This window comes from Ricinus communis, chromosome 9, assembly GCF_019578655.1.
Source record: "Ricinus communis isolate WT05 ecotype wild-type chromosome 9, ASM1957865v1, whole genome shotgun sequence".
In the NCBI taxonomy this organism is placed as follows: domain Eukaryota; kingdom Viridiplantae; phylum Streptophyta; class Magnoliopsida; order Malpighiales; family Euphorbiaceae; genus Ricinus; species Ricinus communis.
Window position 1 is genome coordinate 10,136,958 of NC_063264.1, and position 20,225 is coordinate 10,157,182.

General features: G+C 31.1%; 4 protein-coding genes across 4 annotated transcripts; 2 read left to right on the top strand and 2 right to left on the bottom strand.

Annotated features, from left to right (window-relative positions):
• Positions 1-5,964: 5,964 nt before the first annotated feature.
• LOC8261056 (receptor-like protein kinase THESEUS 1) lies at positions 5,965-9,604 on the top strand. Its single transcript, XM_002534947.4, has one exon. It carries the CDS (start codon positions 6,697-6,699, stop codon positions 9,244-9,246), a length of 2,550 nt encoding a protein of 849 aa, XP_002534993.3. The 5' UTR covers positions 5,965-6,696; the 3' UTR covers positions 9,247-9,604.
• A 2,126-nt stretch (positions 9,605-11,730) lies between these two features.
• Positions 11,731-13,499, bottom strand: LOC8277671. The gene is made up of 2 exons (XM_048379231.1): positions 12,744-13,499; positions 11,731-12,621 (listed from the first exon to the last, which is right to left on the bottom strand). Exons 1-2 carry the CDS (start codon positions 12,961-12,963, stop codon positions 11,831-11,833), a joined length of 1,011 nt encoding a protein of 336 aa, XP_048235188.1. The 5' UTR covers positions 12,964-13,499; the 3' UTR covers positions 11,731-11,830.
• A 2,185-nt stretch (positions 13,500-15,684) lies between these two features.
• LOC8277670 (phytohormone-binding protein) lies at positions 15,685-16,770 on the top strand. The gene is made up of 2 exons (XM_015728080.3): positions 15,685-16,145; positions 16,347-16,770. Exons 1-2 carry the CDS (start codon positions 15,965-15,967, stop codon positions 16,631-16,633), a joined length of 468 nt encoding a protein of 155 aa, XP_015583566.1. The 5' UTR covers positions 15,685-15,964; the 3' UTR covers positions 16,634-16,770.
• On the bottom strand, positions 16,748-18,206 carry LOC8277669. Its single transcript, XM_002533667.4, has 2 exons — positions 17,911-18,206; positions 16,748-17,790 (listed from the first exon to the last, which is right to left on the bottom strand). Exons 1-2 carry the CDS (start codon positions 18,140-18,142, stop codon positions 17,000-17,002), a joined length of 1,023 nt encoding a protein of 340 aa, XP_002533713.1. The 5' UTR covers positions 18,143-18,206; the 3' UTR covers positions 16,748-16,999.
• Positions 18,207-20,225: the final 2,019 nt, after the last annotated feature.

Consider the following 20,225-nt stretch of genomic DNA (forward strand, 5'->3'; position numbering starts at 1 on the left):
CAAAATAAAAATTATCAATTATTACTAATAAAAAATGATACAATCGAATAAAACAGATTTAGTTCAATTATTTTATCATTAATATTATTAATTGCATAAAGTTTCTAATCAGATACTGATTTTAGTTTAATCCTAAAAAATTTAAATAATCACATTCCAACATTTTTGTAAAACATGTTTAAATTAATATTTTTGACAGAAAGAAAAATTAAATATGAAAGCCCGCAGGTCTTAGGTCTGACTCTCGCGGCCCTCATCTATGGTTATGTGACGCATTAAGTTTATATTTTAATTTTAATATTTTTATTTTTTTATTTAATATTTAAATTATTATGTTTTAATTAAATATTTAAATCAGTTAAATTAATACTGTATTTCTAGCCAATTTTACATGTTAAGGTGTTTATTTGATTTATTTTAAATAGTAAACTGATTTAGATATTTTTTAAAATAATATTATATTTTTTCCTATTTTATTTATTTTTAGTATTATTTTTAAAGATTAAAAGAAAAAATGAAATAATTTTATTTTTCTCATTTTTTCCGAATAAAAATTAAGAAAATTAAATGTTATTTACTAATTTTTTATTTTCATGTATTCACCTTAAAAAGACAAAAATAAATATACTTTTTCACCTCAAAATAGTAGGAAAAAGAAGATATTAAGTATTCTAAAAAATAATTTTTAGAAATAAAAAGATGATGAGTAATTTTTTAAAATAAATAAAACTTAAAAAGATTTGATTTAATATTTTTTTTGTGCTAAAAGAAGATTTAATAAAAATTAAAATCAAAATTAAAAATTTAGAGAAAACAAAAATTAAAAATTTATAAGTAAGGATGAATAAGAATATTTAAGTCATATATAAAATGAGCTATATTATTACTTTAATTCGTGAAACTGGTAAAAAGTATTATAATATATAAAAATTAGCATATATGTTGATATATTTAATTACATAAATAAATTATTAAAATAAAAAAATAAAAAAATTAAAATACTAAATTCATAATTATCCGATAAATCTCAAAGTGAAGACTAACCACCCTACTACTAAAAGTACACATAATTAAACTTGGCTAAAACAAATACCTATATATATATATTTTGAAGCATATTAAAGTTCAAACTCACCAAGTTCATTAAATAAAACTCCACTAGAAAAGGAAGGAAATAAATTAAATTTATTCCCCTCGTTTGAAAAGCTAAAATATGAAAATAAAAAATCATAATCTTATACATTTATTATTTTGCACTTTAATCTCATTACAAAGAAGTATAGAATAATGGTCCGACACCAAATAAAAGCATATAATAATTATATTACAAATAGTAAGATTTTCCTCTCATTTAAAAGAAAATTATTATTTGTCTAACATTCTTTTATCTGATATTCTGGTTCAGCTATTAAAAGAATTTCAGACTAATTGACCTGACAGAGTCCACCGCTAGTTTCCGGTCACAGCTTCACGCGGCAAAAGACTTACTTTACTAAGAAGTCAATTTTCCAATGGCTTGTTTGTTTGTTACAATGAAGAGTCAATTTATTCTTGATACTTATGTCTATAATTAATGGATAAAATATATAGAAATATGAAAAAAGAATTTTCTGAATTAATTAAAATAATTATTAATTATTGTGACAACGTGGCCTAAAAAAGCGGTTCGATGAGGGCGGAAAGTGAACGCCCAAAACAAAAATAAAATGTCACGGATAAGGCGAGCTAACAAGATTTTAAGATACGGAAGTACATAAATGAATCAAATTGCAATTTGAAATAGGGCGTAGAATGATTGATAACATATATATAAAGAGTTTGAATTAATTATATGATCTTTTTTTGTGGTTTGGTTGTGGAGTTATAAAAACTCTAAAGTTAAACGTGCTTGATTCAGAAAAATTCTTGATTTTTCTAAATTTATATAATATTATATATATTTATGATAAAATATAAATAATTTAGTATAAATTTTTACCAAAATTATAAATAAAAATTAGATTATATACTCAATTTTATTTTATTAACATATTAATTTATATGTTTTGTTATTATTATAATATTTCATTCATGCAAGTATTTACTATTTGATATCTTTATTAATATTTTTCTTTTTTATTAAAATTTGAAATAATAAGCAACAATACTTATGTATGTATATGAATTGCGAAAGAATCTCAATTAGTTGAATTTAGCCTTCGTTACATGTATGAATGAGTAGACTAGAAACTACCCAGCTTACCATCACTAAAAATTTCTAGTTGGAACATCATTTTCTTTCAACTTTGTCATGGAAAATGCCTATTTTTAAATAATGAATTATTTTTATCTGTTCTTCGTGGTATATATATTGTTATAAATAAATATATAATAAAATATATGAGTATTTTATATTATATTTTTAATATTAAAATTAAATTAAATAATTAAAATATGAGTTAAGTATATAGACGAAGCGTAAAACCTAATTAATAGAATTCAACTTTAATTTCTGATTATTTATTTGATTGGATTTAATATTTATAAATATTTTATATTTCTTTAGTGATATAACATCTTTACCATTTTTTTTAATTACAATTTAAAATTTAGATTTATTTTTGATGTTTAGTTATTATTTGAAAAAAATATTCTTGTAAAATTTAAAATTAGATTTAGACTAAAAATTAAAAATTAAAATAATTTAAAAAATGCTAGGAAAGGAGATTTAGACTAAAGATTAAAAATTAAAAATAGGTCAAATATGTGCTAATATCATATAAAAATTGAATTCGATTAAATATCAAAATGACTATAACTAAGTATTTAATTTGTTGTTTTTAATTTTTATTTAGTAATAATCTATTATTTAAAATAATTATTTGGTGTCCAAAAAGTCATAAAATTTGACAAATATTTTTAGAAAGAGTTATGGGAGAAAAATGGAAAAAGAAAAAGTAGAATGAAGAAAATGATAGAGACGTTTTGCGTTGGTGGCCATGTGCATGAGTGCGGCGGTACATAGAAAATTCCATATAAATAATTTTGGAAACGGACATTTTTCACGTCAACTGCAACAGTCGTTAGGTTATTGAATCTAATGATGCTGTCATGGATTTTGTTCCTTACGTTTACTGTGTTAATACATTTGTCCTTTTTCATTTTTTATATGACCGTTTACTAATGCCGTTTAGAATCGGTGATAATACAAGTTTATAATGAATTTGGTTAGATTATAGAGGTGCATGTCTCTTGGGAATTGATTATAATTGCTATTTATTTATTTATTTTTAGAAAATATCTACCCATCTTTTTTATTTTTTTATTTTTTGTTAAATTTTTGAATTTTTTATTTAATACTGATATTTTTACATCGATGGCGATTTCTTTTAATTTTATATTAACTAGTTTTGATAAATAAATTTTAATATTTTTTAATAAATTTTATAGTTCTCCATTATTGAATGTATTTATTATTTTATAGGAGTTTTATAGTCTTACATTATAAGAAATTGAATTCTTCCTATATAGGAGTAATGAAGAGAAAAATAGATTCAATTAGACATTTAAATAATTAAACTCATTAATAAAAACATATAAAGTCGATATGTAATTTAGAACTACTTAGTGAAGCATTCTTCGTGAAGTTGCAATCTGTTGTTTCATTAACGCCATTGATGATTGTTAGAAATAAATTTCTTTACGTATAATTTTTAATTTTTGATTATATTTCACATTAAGATATATTTGTTAACTTTTACTAATAAAATATCTAAATTTTTTTTCAAAAAAATAATACTAGAATTTCTTATTTTGATATTTCGTTTGACCTCAAAATATGGACGAGCACATATTTAATTTAATTTATTTTATGTTAAAATATCTTTTTAATTTCTATTTTCCAGTTTTTTTTCTCCTTTTGAAATTTAAACAACTAATAGTTTACTAATAACTTATAGTATTTGAATTATGTAAAAAATGGTTGATGCAATTATTGGAATACATCCAAATGCTTCATAATTCATCAGATGCAAGCAATATTACAAGGAAAATCTTAACTACTCCTGTTGTATGTATCTATTACTTTAAACATGTACACATTCTAAAATTTACCTTTTTAAATCAAATAATATATGGTGTAGGTAAATAAATGTGGCATATATATTAACTGCACAGTAACTATTAAACATTCATCTGAAAAATTAGGTTGTAGCAATTATACATGTTACACTTAACAAGTTTGAATGATATATGCAACTGTTTTTGTTTAATTTTTTTTTAATTATAAATGAGATAGATTTAGGTTTAATACATTAACGATCATTGGAATTTGTATTTGATTATTATATTAGTCATTTAATTTAAATTTGATTACAATTTAATCATTTCTGCCAATAAAGAGATTGTCGTGATACATAAATAATTTATAAAAAAATAATTATTAGAGATACATGCAAGCAATGTATCAGTCTCTCTATAACAATTCTGATTAATTATAATAAAAATTAAAATTTGAATGATTGAATGTAGAATTCGATAATTCTAAATACAATCTGATATAAACAAATTCAATGTAGAATAATACAAGAATTAATGAATAATACTATCACTAATACAAATTACAAATAGTATTAAGAAATATGCAAAAGATATGATAATCTTTGAATTTCTGGGTTAAGCGTAATTAAATTCTATAATTTAAAATAGATTCATTACATTTTTAAAAATTTAAAAAATAAGATAATTATATTCTTGGAATTAACTTTATCTATTCCATTATATAATAATATGAGATTGAATTAATTTTAGGTCCGTTTAACTCTTTTTAACTTATTATTATTATTATTTTTTCATATGAGTTAAGAAATGATGATTTCTCCTTTAAGAAATATATGGGTAGTAGCTTTGGAGCCTTGATTTAACAGTTATAACTAACATCATTGATTATTCATAGGAACGAAGGAATGAATTAGCTTTAACTCTGTCAACGTAAATTGTTCACAAATAATGTCCTAACTTGGGGCATGGAATATATTTAATGTATGTTAGGCAAACATAACAAGTTGTAATAAATAGGAAACCTATTGGATATAGCCATCAACTAAAACCATATTCTTAAAAACTACTTAATTATAAAATAAAAGAGTGACATATTTAATATTACTCATTTACAGTAATTAAAAAAGATTTTAAAAATAAAATACTAATAAACGTACTATTTTATAAAATATGTAATACAATAATAAAATTTGATGTTCAAAAGAATTTATATTATTATTTTAATTTTTTATGAAATTACTAAATATTATAAATTTGGGTAGTGCAAGATTATAGAAAAATAAAATTTTTATTATAAATAATTTAAAATTATTATATAATCAATATAGTTAACCGCTATCAATGTTTATTAAGTCCGTCGCAGTTACTCAACTTCCGATAAAAACAATCTTGGATAAGAATAACATAAAACTCAAAAAATATTACCCTATCATATATGAATTTAAGAAATTCAGATACAAAATTATGTATTTCTGAAGAATCGGTGAAACATCAACACATGATCGCCGTCAAACCACCGTAAATGTAGGACATAGACGGAAGGAAATACATACATCGGCACCACCAGACGGTCCTAATGGCAAACGGTTACTTAACGCCGCCAACTTTTGTCTCCTCAAAGCCGCGTAAATGCGGGTCCCAGAGATCGTTGGTCCCAGCACAGCAGCCCATTTCCCTTCTACACAATAATAAGCTTTTATTTTCCATTTTTTCTTTTCTTAAAAAAAATAAAAGTAAAATAAAACTACATTTAAAAAAGAAAAACATGATCTCCAAAATGATTAGAGCCTCTAAAAGAAAATTAAATAATAAATAAATAAGCATCACTTATTCAAAGGACATTGATGTTCATGGCGTTTTCTGTTATAAAAATTCAAGATACTGAGTATCAAGCTATCAATATCAATATCCTTTATACAATAAAAAAAAAAAAAAAAACAGCTGGGTGTTTTTTTTGCTTTTTTTTTTTATTAGTGAGTTTTAAATGAAGCAAGAAGTTTCATTTCATATCTTTTAATTTCTTCTTCTGCTTTGTGGGAGTGGGGTCCTTGAGTTTTTCACTGGTAAATGACAGCCTAATCACCAGCCTGGAAAGGGTTGTTGTTATAGGTAATAGTTTCTCTTCTCCCACTAAAAAGCTCTTTGCTTGATGTGTTTTCATGGCTGCACTTGCACTCATTCAATGTCAACTGGGTTTTGATCCTTGACTCAAAAAAGGGGAAAACCCAATTGCCAATTTTACATTTTCTACCAGGTTCTTCTTATCTCCATTTCCTCTCTTTCTCGTTTAGTTCCTATCCATTCTCTGTTTCTTATTGCAGTAAAGGTGTAACTTTTATGCAAAAAAAAGTTTCCGTCGTTGTGTTCTTTTGCATTTTTCAGATTGTAGTAGCATTCAAATTGGTTAGATAGATCTGGGGTCTATGAGTATATGGGCTTCTGGTTGTGAGTGATTGGGGAACTGGGTTTTTAGCATTTTGCTATTTGAAGTCTTGGTGATACATTTTGAAGTTCCATTAAGTTTTTAAAGTGGGACATAGATTCTGCTAGTAGTATTGGGATTTAGTTCTTTAGGAGCTGGGCAGTGTCTTTATAATTTACGGTTTATTGAGCTGAGAATTGGGATTCTTTTATTTGCTAGGAGTTGTGTGATTTGGGATGCTGCAAATGGTAAAGATGAAAACTTTGAGTTGGTTCCCTTTGGCTCTTGCTCTTGTGCTACTTGAGCTTATTGTTTGCAATAGATCATTTGCTGCATTCACTCCTCTTGATAATTACTTGATTGCCTGTGGTTCTTCCCAAAATGTTACCTTTCAAGGTAGAACTTTTGTTCCTGATTCAGGGCATTCATCCCTCACATTAAAGAGTGGAACTTCTGTAGTTGCTGTCTCCAATTCTGGTTTCCCATCTGCTATTTATCAATCTGCTCGAGTCTTCTCTGGTACAGCTTCTTACAAATTCAAAATTCAGCAAGAAGGCAGGCATTGGATCCGCCTTTACTTTTATCCTGTCCCAAACTCTGGTCAAAACTTGACATCTGCATCAATTACTGCAGTTACAGATGATTTTGTGCTCTTAAACAATTTCACTTTCAAGAACTATAATGGTTCTTATATGTTTAAGGAGTATGCAGTCAATGTGACATCTGATACCTTGACTATTTCCTTCATTCCTTCAAACAATTCAGTCACGTTTGTTAATGGAATAGAAGTTGTTTCTGTTCCTGATGAAAACTTCCCTGATCAGGCATTTTCTTTGAATCCACGTGCCCCTTTTGGCGGTCTTTCTGAACTCGCTTTTGAAACTGTTTACCGGTTAAACATGGGGGGTCCATTGATCACAGCCCAAAACGATACTATAGGAAGAATTTGGGAGAACGACTCCAAATATCTCCATGTGAACAGCTCTGCGGTGAATGTTTCAGCCAACCCTGCATCCATAAAGTATCCACCTTCTGTCACAACTGAAATAGCACCAAATTTGGTTTATGCTTCTGCTGAAGCCATGGGAGATGCAAATGTTCCAACCATGAACTTCAATATAACTTGGGTCTTTTCTGTCGATCCAAACTTCAGATATTTCATTCGAGTGCATTTCTGTGATATTGTTAGCAAGGCTCTGAACTCTCTCGTGTTCAATCTATATGTAAATGATGATAGTGCCCTTGATAGTTTTGACCTTTCATCTTTTACCGGTGATTTAAATGTACCCTATTACAGAGATTTCATCTCTAATGCCTCTTTGGAGTCGGATACTTTGACTGTCAGCGTTGGTCCAGATACGCAAGCTGACGTCACAAATGCAACCATGAATGGGCTGGAGATTTTGAAGATCAGCAATGAAGCTAAGAGCTTGGATGGGCTTTCTACTGTTGAAAGCCTTCTTCCCGAATCACCCTCAAAGAAAAGCAAGGTTGGAATTATAATCGGTTCGATTGTTGGAGCTGTAGCTGCACTTGTTCTGGTCGGTATCTGCTACTGTTGCATGGTGGCCCGCAAGTCAAAGACTACTAACCAGGGTCATCCATGGCTACCTTTGCCTTTATATGGAAATTCTCAGACCATGACAAAGATGTCCACAACTTCTCAAAAGAGTGGCACAGCAAGCTGCATCTCATTGGCTTCCTCCAATCTTGGTCGGTTCTTCACATTCCAAGAAATCCTTGATGCAACCAACAAATTTGATGAGAACCTACTTCTTGGAGTTGGTGGATTTGGCAGGGTCTACAAAGGAACCCTTGAAGATGGAACTAAAGTGGCTGTAAAAAGAGGAAACCCCAGATCAGAACAAGGTCTCGCTGAATTTCGAACTGAGATTGAAATGTTGTCCAAGCTCCGACATCGCCACCTTGTCTCTCTTATTGGCTATTGTGATGAACGGTCAGAAATGGTCCTTGTATATGAATACATGGCTAATGGACCTCTCAGGAGCCATTTGTATGGGACGGATCTACCACCATTGTCATGGAAACAGCGGCTTGAAATATGTATTGGTGCTGCGAGGGGGCTCCATTATCTTCACACAGGTGCTGCTCAAAGCATTATTCACCGAGATGTCAAGACAACAAACATTCTCCTGGATGAGAATTTCGTGGCCAAAGTTGCTGATTTTGGCCTCTCAAAAACTGGTCCAGCTCTCGATCAGACCCATGTCAGTACTGCAGTTAAGGGTAGCTTTGGTTACCTTGATCCTGAATACTTCCGAAGGCAACAACTCACAGAGAAATCAGATGTATATTCATTTGGGGTGGTTCTAATGGAAGTTCTCTGTACTAGACCAGCTCTGAATCCTGTTCTCCCAAGGGAGCAAGTAAATATCGCAGAATGGGCAATGACCTGGCAGAAGAAGGGCATGTTGGACCAAATTATGGACTCCAATCTGGTAGGAAAGGTGAATCCAGCTTCACTCAAAAAGTTTGGTGAAACTGCTGAGAAATGCCTTGCTGAGCATGGAGTTGATAGGCCATCAATGGGAGATGTCTTGTGGAATCTTGAATATGCTCTTCAGCTTGAGGAGACCTCATCTGCACTTATGGAACCTGAAGATAACAGTACAAACCACATCCCAGGCATTCCCTTGACGCCTCTTGAATCATTTGATAACAGTGTAAGCATAATCGATGGAGGAAACTCTGGAACAGATGATGATGCTGAAGATGCTGCAACAAGTGCTGTGTTTTCCCAGCTAGTAAATCCTCGTGGAAGATAAGAAATACAGAGTCCTGTCCATTTTTGGCCAAGAGACTATTTGGCCTCCTGATGTAGAGTGTTCTTGGAAAAGTGCCCAGCTAATGAACTAAGGTCATTTCTTATCACAATACTCTATTGTTTTACCTCAATTTTTCTATCATAGTATATTTAGTTTGTAATATAGCAATGAGGGTGCTAATTATTCCATCAGAAGTTGCATGTAAAGCACCAAAAGATTCTCTCTTGATTTGAAATTCATCCGGGTTTCAGCTGCCCATGTTATTTTTTTTACACAGTTACAAGATATTCAATGTATTGGACTTATAACCTTTTGTTCACTGAATTGGCATAGAAATAAGGCATAGCTTCTTGTCTCAGTGGATCGATTGATTTCAATATTCATGCAGTATATTCTGTTCTTTTGGTGCCTTTTAAAACTGAGCTAAATTATAGGAATCTACCTTCCACCGTACCTAAAACCATCCAATATTTGATATGAGATAGAGTTGATGCTGTCGATCTTGATACCATTTCAGTAACTTCATGAACTAAACCATCTGGGACCTGCTTATAGTCTTCATGGTTGGCAACACTTTAGTCTCTTGAATCTCAATCCGGTGTAACACATGATCATCGGAGTTGATTGCGTCTCTTAATTATTTTGTTATATCTTTTACTACATCCTACAGATGATTTATTTTAGACAAGGGTCAAAACTAACATTAGATGCAGAGCATTTTCTTTTATCTTTGTCTTTTTAATAAATTTTTAAAGTTTTAGAATTTAAAGATCATCTTGGAAGGGTTGTTATAAATATTTTGCGCAAGGAATAGGCAACTTTATATGGCAAAACAAAACTCTTTCCAAAATATCTCACACGCAACTACACACAAATTTTATAATGTCACTTGTCAGCAATTAAACTACTACTTTTTCCATAAGAAAGAGCCAATTGTTGATTTTTTTTTGTGAGACAGGTTCTTATATATATTGATGATTGCTTCACTTTTGAAAGTATCAACACCCTGATGTTTATAGGTAGTATACTAATGAGGTAATGGGGAGTCTCCAATTTTTAGTGGGAGAGCATCAGTTTCATATTGAATCTTTATAATACTTGTTTAGCTCAACAAGTTCACTACAGTGACTTGGTCTGGTTGGATTCTTAAAATCTTGGAAGGAAAATAACTGATAAATTATAGAGAATTTGGAGATTGTTTTTTCTTCAGCTTCTTTATTATTGAGCCTAGCTGTGTCTGTGATATCTCTACTAGTCAGGCTCAATAATGTAATCTTGCATGCCATTCTTATCACCAATGTGTCGTTCTGGTCCAGCTTTGTCTAGAGACACAGCTAACACTGGCCTTAAATTGCAGACAGAAGTAATGTGCTTCTGTACTTCTCTTTACTGTTTCTGGGCTACATCAGGAATCCATATTGCTTTCCTGACTTCATTCCTTTCATTTTCTAACATTTCATCAAATCCAGCTTCACTAACACCACCAGCTAGATTATTCTGTACAGTCAATGAGGCCTCCCACCATTCCTCCACTAGTGGCAATAATGGAATAATGCCATGAGAATAGTCTAAGCTTCTGGATCATTTATGATTGACTGTCCATTCCAGATAGGATCTGAAACTTGAAACACTTGCAATCAATTTGGCAATAATAGCTCAGGAACTGTGTATTTAGCATGAAATTCCATGCCAAGATTTGGTAATGCAACCATTCATCTAATGGTCTAGGATCTTGGCGTCCTAAATTGATGTACAAATTATTCTGCTGAACAGAAACAGTCATAAGCTACTTTATTTGAATGGGTCCTTTTATTCATATAAAATAAGAAAGAAACAAAGAAGAACCTTCCAATAATCTAACCACATGCACATGGTTTGACCCTTATTTCTTGCAAATTATCCCATGTTAACTGCTGTAAACCATCAATGCAATCAAGCATGCCAAAATCCACCACCAACATATCCTTTTGGTCCAAGATTCCCGCTAAAGAAAACATACAAGATCCATACCTCCCACAACTAGCATTGCCACCCCTGGTTTTGCTGGGCTTCAAGCTTTAGGTGACAAGCCATAGAAGGTGTCTGATAGTTGTCAATACTATTGTCATTCTTTACTTAAGAGCACACCAACGACAGGTATCTCTGCATTAATATCAATAATGAACTCTTATGTGTGTGTGGATATACACATCTCATTGCTTGTTATTTTCGAAACCACATCTCAGATCAAAGTCATTAGAGATACAAAAACTTGCCAAGGGGACAATTCTTGGTTTTTTTTTTGTCCGAAGTTTCAGCTGCAGATCTGCAAATTATTTTGTTAGAATGGGTCCTTTGTTTCATGTAAAATAAGAAAGAAACAAGAATACAGGTAAACCAACTTTCTCAACTCTAATGCTAAATTTCAAAAGATACTAAAGAAGAAAGATACCAAAATGGCAAAATGAGATGCGGGAGATTTTGAGAAAGAAGAAACTTATGAGGTGAAGCCAACTTTCTCAACTCAAATGCTAAACTATTTAATTATTCAATGACAAAAAGAACTTTCCAATATTCTCAGAGCAGATGACAATAACTTTGACCCTTATTTCTTGCAAACTATTCCATGTCCGCTGCTGTAACCACCAGCGCAATCAAGCATGCTAAAATCCATCACCAATGGATCCTCCTGGTCCAAGGATCCAGCTGAAGAGAACATACAAGATCCACAGTCAGCAGAGAGCAAAGAACTTGTTCTATACTTGTCTTCACCTCCCACAACTGGCATTGCTACTCCTGGTTTTGCTGGGTTCTCAAAATCAGGCTGGTATGTCCTTCCTAGCACCCCTTCAACTTTAGGTGATAAGCCATAGAACTTGAACTGCACCTCTAAGTGAGCAAAACAGTCATCAGAAGGTATCTGATAGCTGTGAATCCTATCATCTTCTTTAGTTACAGGCACAACGTTGATCGATATCTCTGCTATGTCTGGAAGAGTGACTAGTACACTATTCTTGCTTGATGTTCTCTCAACTCTAATATTGTTTTCTGGTGATTGCCATGAAGATAATTGGCCTTCGGGAACGACTAGTTCTTTCCCATTGTGGGTGAACCTTAGATGATCAACCTCATTATCCCATTTTTCTACTTTTTTAGCCTCGAGAGAGAATGTGCACGTATCAAAGAGGATACCAAGGGCTTGAATCCAAGTAAAGTCCCTGGTTCTGCCAGCTGGACGAAGGCCAATGAAGCGAGCATTGATTTGCAGGCTGGAATCAGACACTAAGCTGAAATGTTCATTGCTCTTGCCATGGAAGTAAAACACAATGCCATCTCCGCCTATGAAGCGAGGATCATAGCACGCTGCTCCAGGTGAATTGCAATTGGGTTTTCGGTCTACAATCACAAAAAAAAAAAAAAAAAGAGAACCTTGTTAGCAATTAAGTGACTGTGTATCTCATCAAATGTAGAAAGTGAATTTATAAAAGTATAACACAGTTGAAGAGAATCGGACTTACGTCTGCATTCAGGCTTGCAAACGGGTGAATTACAGTTCAAATAGCATACTTTTGCTTTTGGTTCGTACGAAGTCGTCTGTGGACACTCGGCAGGGCAACTTATTTTCTTCAGAAAACATGGTCCTTTGCGGCAGGTTACAGTAGCTGCAAATATTTCTGCTGCACTATACACAAAAACCAGCAGAATAATCAAAAACATTTTGCTGTTAAATCCCACCATAGCTTCTCTGTCTAAAGGCCTAAAGATACTAGTAGCTAGCTAGCTGAGAATTAACCTTACATCCAATATATACACGGACTTCTACGACTGGTATTTCTTAATTAGTATTTTGTTTTTCTTTTACCCCAGAAAAGTAATCAAAGTTTGAGATCTATTACACCGTTTAGCTAAATTCAGAGCAAGGAACATGCTGGATTCTTCATGTCAAGTACTTTATCAGACATAATTAATGTTGGTCAATGCTTTGGGGCTTGTAACCATGAATAATAAATCTCTTTAGGCAGAACGCATATTCCATTAACAGGGTAAACTGGTACGTACCTTTTCATGGTTTGGCTAAAGAAATGTAACTGATACAACAATGTTTCCTGCATTGCGGAGGGAGGGCCGGATAATATGCTTTAGCACATGTTGCTGAACACCGTCTTTTTCCCAGAAAAAAACCCATCATCAATATTCAAGGATATCAGCCTACTACTGTGCCGCTTCTTGCTCATTGCGTATTACTTGCTCACATGAAGCATTTAATTTTAATTGTATCTTCCTTATTACCATCTGTAGCATTGTTCAAAATTGTCGCGTTTAAAATATTTGGTAAGGATATTAGCCCTTTATTGTCCTCTTTAAGGCGCTCTATCTTTTTTGGTCTAATGGAATAAGAATAAAAATAAATTTTTAATGTATCCGCATAATTAGTCCGATGATAGATATATATTTCGGTTTTGAATAGAAAGACAATAACTTAAAAATAAAAGACAATATATATTAAGATTGAATGAGAGCATTCTTATTAGATAATAAATGATTAATGGATATGAATTGAGAAATTGGGGAACTATGGTACTGATCCCCTGGACCAGGGAATCATGATACTACATATGCGGAGAGTTTTGTACCGCTCCTTTATTTATTTATTTTAAATCATACAATGAAAAAGCCATTTGATAGATACAATTAAATTTTGATCACTGTATTACTTTACACATACAGATTACTGCTGATGCAATTGAGATAACGGGCAAGGCAAGAGCCAAGAGGTTCTTTTTTTTTTTTTTTTAATATTTCATTCTTGTTTTCACCGTTGGTTTTTCAATTTTGTTCCTCTTTAAATTATAATAAAATAAATTTATAAAAATTTAATATTATATTAAAAATTATATATTGAATAATTTTTTATATATTTATAAAAATTAAATAAATTATTTATATATTATACGACTGGCGTCATTATCTTATTGTTGTTATTTTAAAATTTTTTATTTTGACATATATATTTATTTTTGACAAATGAGATTTTCTTTATATTATGATAAAATAATTTTAAAAATAATAAATTAAATAATTTTTAATATCTATAAGAACTAGTCATTTATCCGCTAGTGACTACTATCATAATTATGTTAATTATAAATAGAATATAAAATTTGAATTTATAGATAAAATTAAAAGACTTTTTAATAATTTTTAATGTTTTTAAAAATATAATAATAAATTAAATATTTTTTATATTTTAAAATTTTATTTATATAATAATATAAAAATTATCAATAAATTAACTGAAAAATTATAAAATTATATATAAACTTAAATTTTATACGTAGATGATAAGTACATGTGTGAAAATAAAAATTTTATGTGTCAAAATATACTAATTCATGTCAAAGAGCTTTTATTGAACCATGTACGTATTAATAATTTTTTATTTATTTACATGTATTAAAATGTTCATTTTCTGAATGTCTAATATTCATAAGATGTAATGTCTTATAATAATTAATTTTTTTTATATTTAACTGTTCATTATCTATAAGCTTAATATTTATTGCGGTTAATATTTATGTTTATTTTGTATCATGTATTATTCATCAGTGTTAATATTAATGTACATTATCTGTATATATAATGTTGATCAATATTTTTAAATGAAATATTGATTTTTTATGAAAGTTTTTATTAATTTTGTGATACATATTAAAATATTTTTTTTGTGATTAACATAAATATTCATCATTTATAGGTATAATATTTATTAGTTTGTTAATGGATATTCAACATTAATTCATTCAAACATATATATGTATAATATACACATAATATAAATCGTCATAACAATTATTAAACAAAAAAAGGCAAGTTAAAATCATATTATAAATATTTATACTGTAATACACATATCTTTTCAATAAATTAAATTAATAAATAATAAATATTTAAAATTTAAATAATAAACATTCAATACATATTTAATGAATATAAATTAATAAATATTTAATAATAAATATATTTTTTTTAAAATAAAAAACCGTTATATAGTATCTAACTATGTGACCGGAGTCAATTTGCCATGCCTCTTCTCTTTAAATGTAAAGTTACATAATACTCATGTGGAAACTCTATCCAGTATATTGGCCCATTCAAGGAAAAATATCCAAAATGCCAATGCATGACGTACATTTATATGCTAAAAATAGGGATTTTTTTTAAATATATAAAAATATTTTCTTTTACTGTGCAAAATTTTTAAAAAATCATTATTTTGTATTTCTTTAAATTTACGGTGTGATTATCTTTTATTTGTCTTTTAGTTATTTTCGGTTATTTTTCAGTTATTTTATCCAAAAATAATTAAAATAAAATAAAAAATGAACGAAAATTGCGAATTTAGAAAAAAAAGTTAAAAATATACTTTTGAGATTTTAATACAGTAAAAATGAAAAAAAAACTGTAAATTTGGTATAAAAAAAGAGAGGATATTTCTGATATTTTTTCTTTAAAGTATTGATTCTCATACTCTTATTGATTGGATTTTCTGTTACTTACCTATAATGCTTTGGTAAAGGGAGACAAAAAGGCATCTGTCATGCCCTCTTTGTTCTAAATAAAGGGAAGATGCTCTGAATTTTGTTCATATTTGGCCTGATCTCAGTAGATATATAATATCATACACAGGTCATGATGCTTCAACATTTCTTTGCAACATTTGCATAAACCTTTGGAAACCATGGTAAAGGAAGTGAAAACTCAAGCCAAAATTGGTGTTGGTGTAGATATCCTGTGGAAAGCTTTAGCTAAAAATTTGAAATTTATTATTCCAAAAATGATTCCAAATTTAGTGAAGGATGCTGAAGTGATTGAAGGTGATGGTGGCCTTGGTACAGTCTACCTCTTCAATTTCGGCCCTGGTCAGTCCATTTCTCCTTCTGATGAGACTTCTTTGATTTTTTATTTTTTCCTTTTGGTATCTGGGAAGGAATTTTTTTGTTAGTCAGGTAAATTTACAAATCTTGATCTAGTACTGCTTGAGTTTAGGAATTACTATGTTTTTCACGAGAACATGATTCGATGGTGGAAGCAATAACGAATTGTAATGATCATTATGTTAGATATCAAAACAATGACATACCAGAAGGAGAAGATTTCAGAGCTTGATGATTCCTTGCACCGAATTGCACTGCAAGTAATTGAAGGGGGCCATCTGAATCTTGGTTTTTCTTACTATAATACAATTTTCCAGCTAACTGCCATTGGAGAGGGGGAGACACTGATTGATGTCACAGTAGCATATGAGTCTGAAATAGAAGATGATACCATGCCATCAAAGACAAAATCATCAACGTTAGCTTACATCAGTAGCCTGGAAAATTATTTGGCAAATGCTTCTTCTTGTTAGATATGTATGTTTGTCTTTACTGGGTTCATCTCACAGATATCTCATAAAGAAATTTTCCTGTTAAGCTTTAAACTTCTTATGTCATCGGTTGCTTATTTCAGACTAATGCCCATATATATAAAATATTACTTTTATTCTATGCTTTAGTAACTTTTTTGCTAATATAGTTTTCCAATGCACAAACATGCATCGAAAGAACATACAAGTTCACATTAGACATAGACAGGGACACCCTTTTACATTCTCAAGCGAGATTAAGTGAATCACACTTATTAAGCCACATCTACAGGCAGCCACTATTTACTTATTCAAACAGAAGCTAACTGAAGCCTTCTGTTAGCATGGCAACTTGCAAATTTTTAGCATTTACTTCCTGCAGACAATACCATATCCTGCAGATGCACCGCGGGTGCAGTCTAGGGTGCCATAGTCAATAGAAGATGAAGCCTCTTGCTTTGAACCACTTTGCGTCGAGAAGATGCAAGATTGGCAATCTGGAGACAGAAGGGATGGGGTTCTATACTTCTCTTCACCTCCCAAAACTGGCATTGCTACACCAGGCTTTGCAGGGTTTTCAAAGTCAGGCCTGTAAGTCCTGCCCAAAACTCCATCAACCTTAGGGGACAGGTTAAAGAACCTGAATTGAACTTCCAAGTGGACAAAGCAGTCATTAGCAGGTACTTGATAGTTGTGGACTCTATCATCTTCTTTAGTTACTGGCACGACATTGACCAAAATCTCCACAGTATCCTTCAAGGTGACAATGGCACTGTTTCTGCTTGATACTCTCTCTACTTTGACATCCTTCTCTGGAGAATACCAGATGGAGAGAGACCCTTCAGGAACGACTAAATCTTGCCCATTATAAGTGAACTTTAGGTGATCAATCTCACTATCCCAAGTTGCTGCCTTAGTAGCCTCAAGAGAGAAGGTGCGAGTGTTAAAAAGGACTCCCAAGGCTTGAATCCATGTGAAGTCCCGGGTTCTGCCTGCTGGCCTGTGGCCAATGAATCTTCCGTTTATTTGAAGATTGGTATCTGATACTAAGCTGAAATGCTCATTGCTCTTGCCGTGGAAATAGAAAACAACTCCATCACCGCCAATGAAACGAGGATCATAGCAGGCTGATCCTGGGGTGTCACAACTTGCTTTACGACCTGAAAGTATCAAACACATGATTCGCTTTATTAGTTTTCATAATCTAACAACAGAACAATATCTATTATATAGTCACTTCAGGCGATGGAAATGAAAGCAGCGAAGTGGGTTTCTCTTACGCTTGCACTCAGTCTTGCATTGTGGATGATCACAGTTGATATAGCAAACTTTAGCATAAGGGTCTTTTGAGTAAGTGCTCGGACATTCAGCTGGGCAGTATACATTCTTCCCATAGCATCGGCTGGCTGCGTTGTTGCACTTCACAGATTCTACTGCAGCATTTGCTTGTATTAAGCCTGAAATAAAGGCTAGCAGAATGACAGATAAGGAAATGCTGCTTAAGATCTTCATGCTTCTCCTTGAATATGACAGAAGAAATTAACACAAAGCAAACTGATGAGAGTACTCACCTTCTGCTGATGCTATATATAGAATTTTCCAAGCAGTTCTTACTTCTGGATATTGTTTCACTTTCTATTTTAAAAACACTTTTTAAGCTTGTGATTGAATCTAGAATTTAGTTCATATTCGAAGCATGAACATGGGCTTAGTTGGCTTCATTGCATCGGCATCCCATTGCTTGACATTGAAGGGAACTCAAGATAATCACTCATGCCTGAACAAGTGCAAAATTTGATCTCCAAACACAACGTGTCCTGTCTACTCCAAAATGGCTGGCACGAAATTAGGAACTTGAACATATTTGCATTAATTATCAGGATAGCATAGAGTGGATTGCCAGATATGAAATGGAGTTGAAGCTAAATTATGATAATTTCATTTTACAGTAATCAGGTACTATGCTTCATTTTTAATTAATTCATTTCCTGGTACCTACTCAATGTCAGGAAGAGTTAGGAGAAATATTTTATATTTATACGAGAAATTCTTAGGTAGACTCGGTTTACATCGTAGTCTATAGACTAAATGATTTCATTTATTAATTTTTGCATTTAAATCATGAGTTGTTAAAAGTGATAAATAAACCAACCAATAAAAATACAATAATTAATAAATAAAACTATATGTCATTATATAATTGATTTAGTTTATAGATGATATAGTAAACCGAGCTTATCTAAGAATTTCTTGTATTATTATTTCAACAACCGTTGCCTGAAGTAAATTCTTATCTAGATCATGGTCCATCATGGATCATCTCTCAAACTAACTGTATCTAATGTCAATTTAAGAATTGGCAACCCATGATGGTCATTTATTTTGACAGATTTCACATTCTTTCATGTTCTTAAACTCTTGTGACACATATCATCCGGTCGCTATATTGCTTTTTATTTTTATCTTTTGCTTTTATTTTCTTATGCAAATAGAAAAAATTATCAAAATTATAAGTAGATATCCGAGTTAGGCTATCTATCTTTATTTCTCGCAAACAATTTAGAGGTGTCGCCAATAGCAATGATTTCTCAAAAAATTGATATTGTCCGCATATATCAGATATCATCAAGGCTATGGCGACATTTCAAATTATTGCTAATGTAGCTGCCGCCAAAGACTCATTTGTGCTGTTGTGAGTTCTTCCTCTTTCTTTCTTGGCATGTTTAGCATTAATCATTTGTTTCGTTATGTGATGAGTTCCACATGTTTACTATTATTTGCTTTTCTCACATGCGGCTAAGAAAGTTCAATATAATTTACAGGCCGTCAGCGGTAGAAATGATTTACAAAATAAATTTTTGTTAGTTTATAAATAGTTTTAATTTGATGTCTATGAATTAAGTGAAATATGACTTTAGCAATTCAGGTACGTTTATATATGTTTAAACATAATAGAATTATTATTCTCGGTCTCACACCACAATCCAAATAAAGCTTGAGTTAATGCTAGAATCGAGAGATCAATATCAGAGAAACTATAAACATAAAGCTAATTAAGAATAATAGAAAACATACTTATGAATAAGGAACACGATAAAAAATGGAAGGAAAATTTTAGTTTTAATATTATGGTGCTAAATATAGTGACCATAGCGACTGAAATTATTGATGTCGCTTATGTTTCACCGTTAAATTTTATAGGAAATTAGCACAAACTTTTCTTAGTGATTAGCGACAGTAGTTTCCACCACTACTTAGCAATGTATAGGTTTGCTATTGCTAAATAACTGGCTACAAAAGAGTTAGGTTCAACGACAGATGCAGTCCATGTGGCTATATGACGACAAACTGCATCCATCGCTAAATGCAACGCATAACTCATTCAATGCTATATATAGTCACGATATAATTTGTTGCTAATTAGGATGAATATTGCCCATCGCTAAATAATTTTTGTAAAATGGTCGCTTATGCTATTGTTTAATTCATGATTAGCAATAATGTGTTTCTGTTATTAAGTTGTTTTAATGAAAGAACAACTCATACTAGTTAACAACAAATAGTCTTGTCGCCTATAACAACAAATAGTTCGTCG

Bases quoted from the DNA above. Each gene is read 5' to 3' on its own strand.
- LOC8261056 (XM_002534947.4), top strand. From the start codon at position 6,697: ATGCTGCAAATGGTAAAGATGAAAACTTTGAGTTGGTTCCCTTTGGCT.
- LOC8277671 (XM_048379231.1), bottom strand. From the start codon at position 12,963: ATGGTGGGATTTAACAGCAAAATGTTTTTGATTATTCTGCTGGTTTTT. The intron at 12,622-12,743 runs GTAAGTCCGATT...TTGTGATTGTAG, and splicing joins TTGCAAGCCTGAATGCAGAC to ACCGAAAACCCAATTGCAAT.
- LOC8277670 (XM_015728080.3), top strand. From the start codon at position 15,965: ATGGTAAAGGAAGTGAAAACTCAAGCCAAAATTGGTGTTGGTGTAGAT. The intron at 16,146-16,346 runs GTCAGTCCATTT...TCATTATGTTAG, and splicing joins CCTCTTCAATTTCGGCCCTG to ATATCAAAACAATGACATAC.
- LOC8277669 (XM_002533667.4), bottom strand. From the start codon at position 18,142: ATGAAGATCTTAAGCAGCATTTCCTTATCTGTCATTCTGCTAGCCTTT. The intron at 17,791-17,910 runs GTAAGAGAAACC...TGATACTTTCAG, and splicing joins ATGCAAGACTGAGTGCAAGC to GTCGTAAAGCAAGTTGTGAC.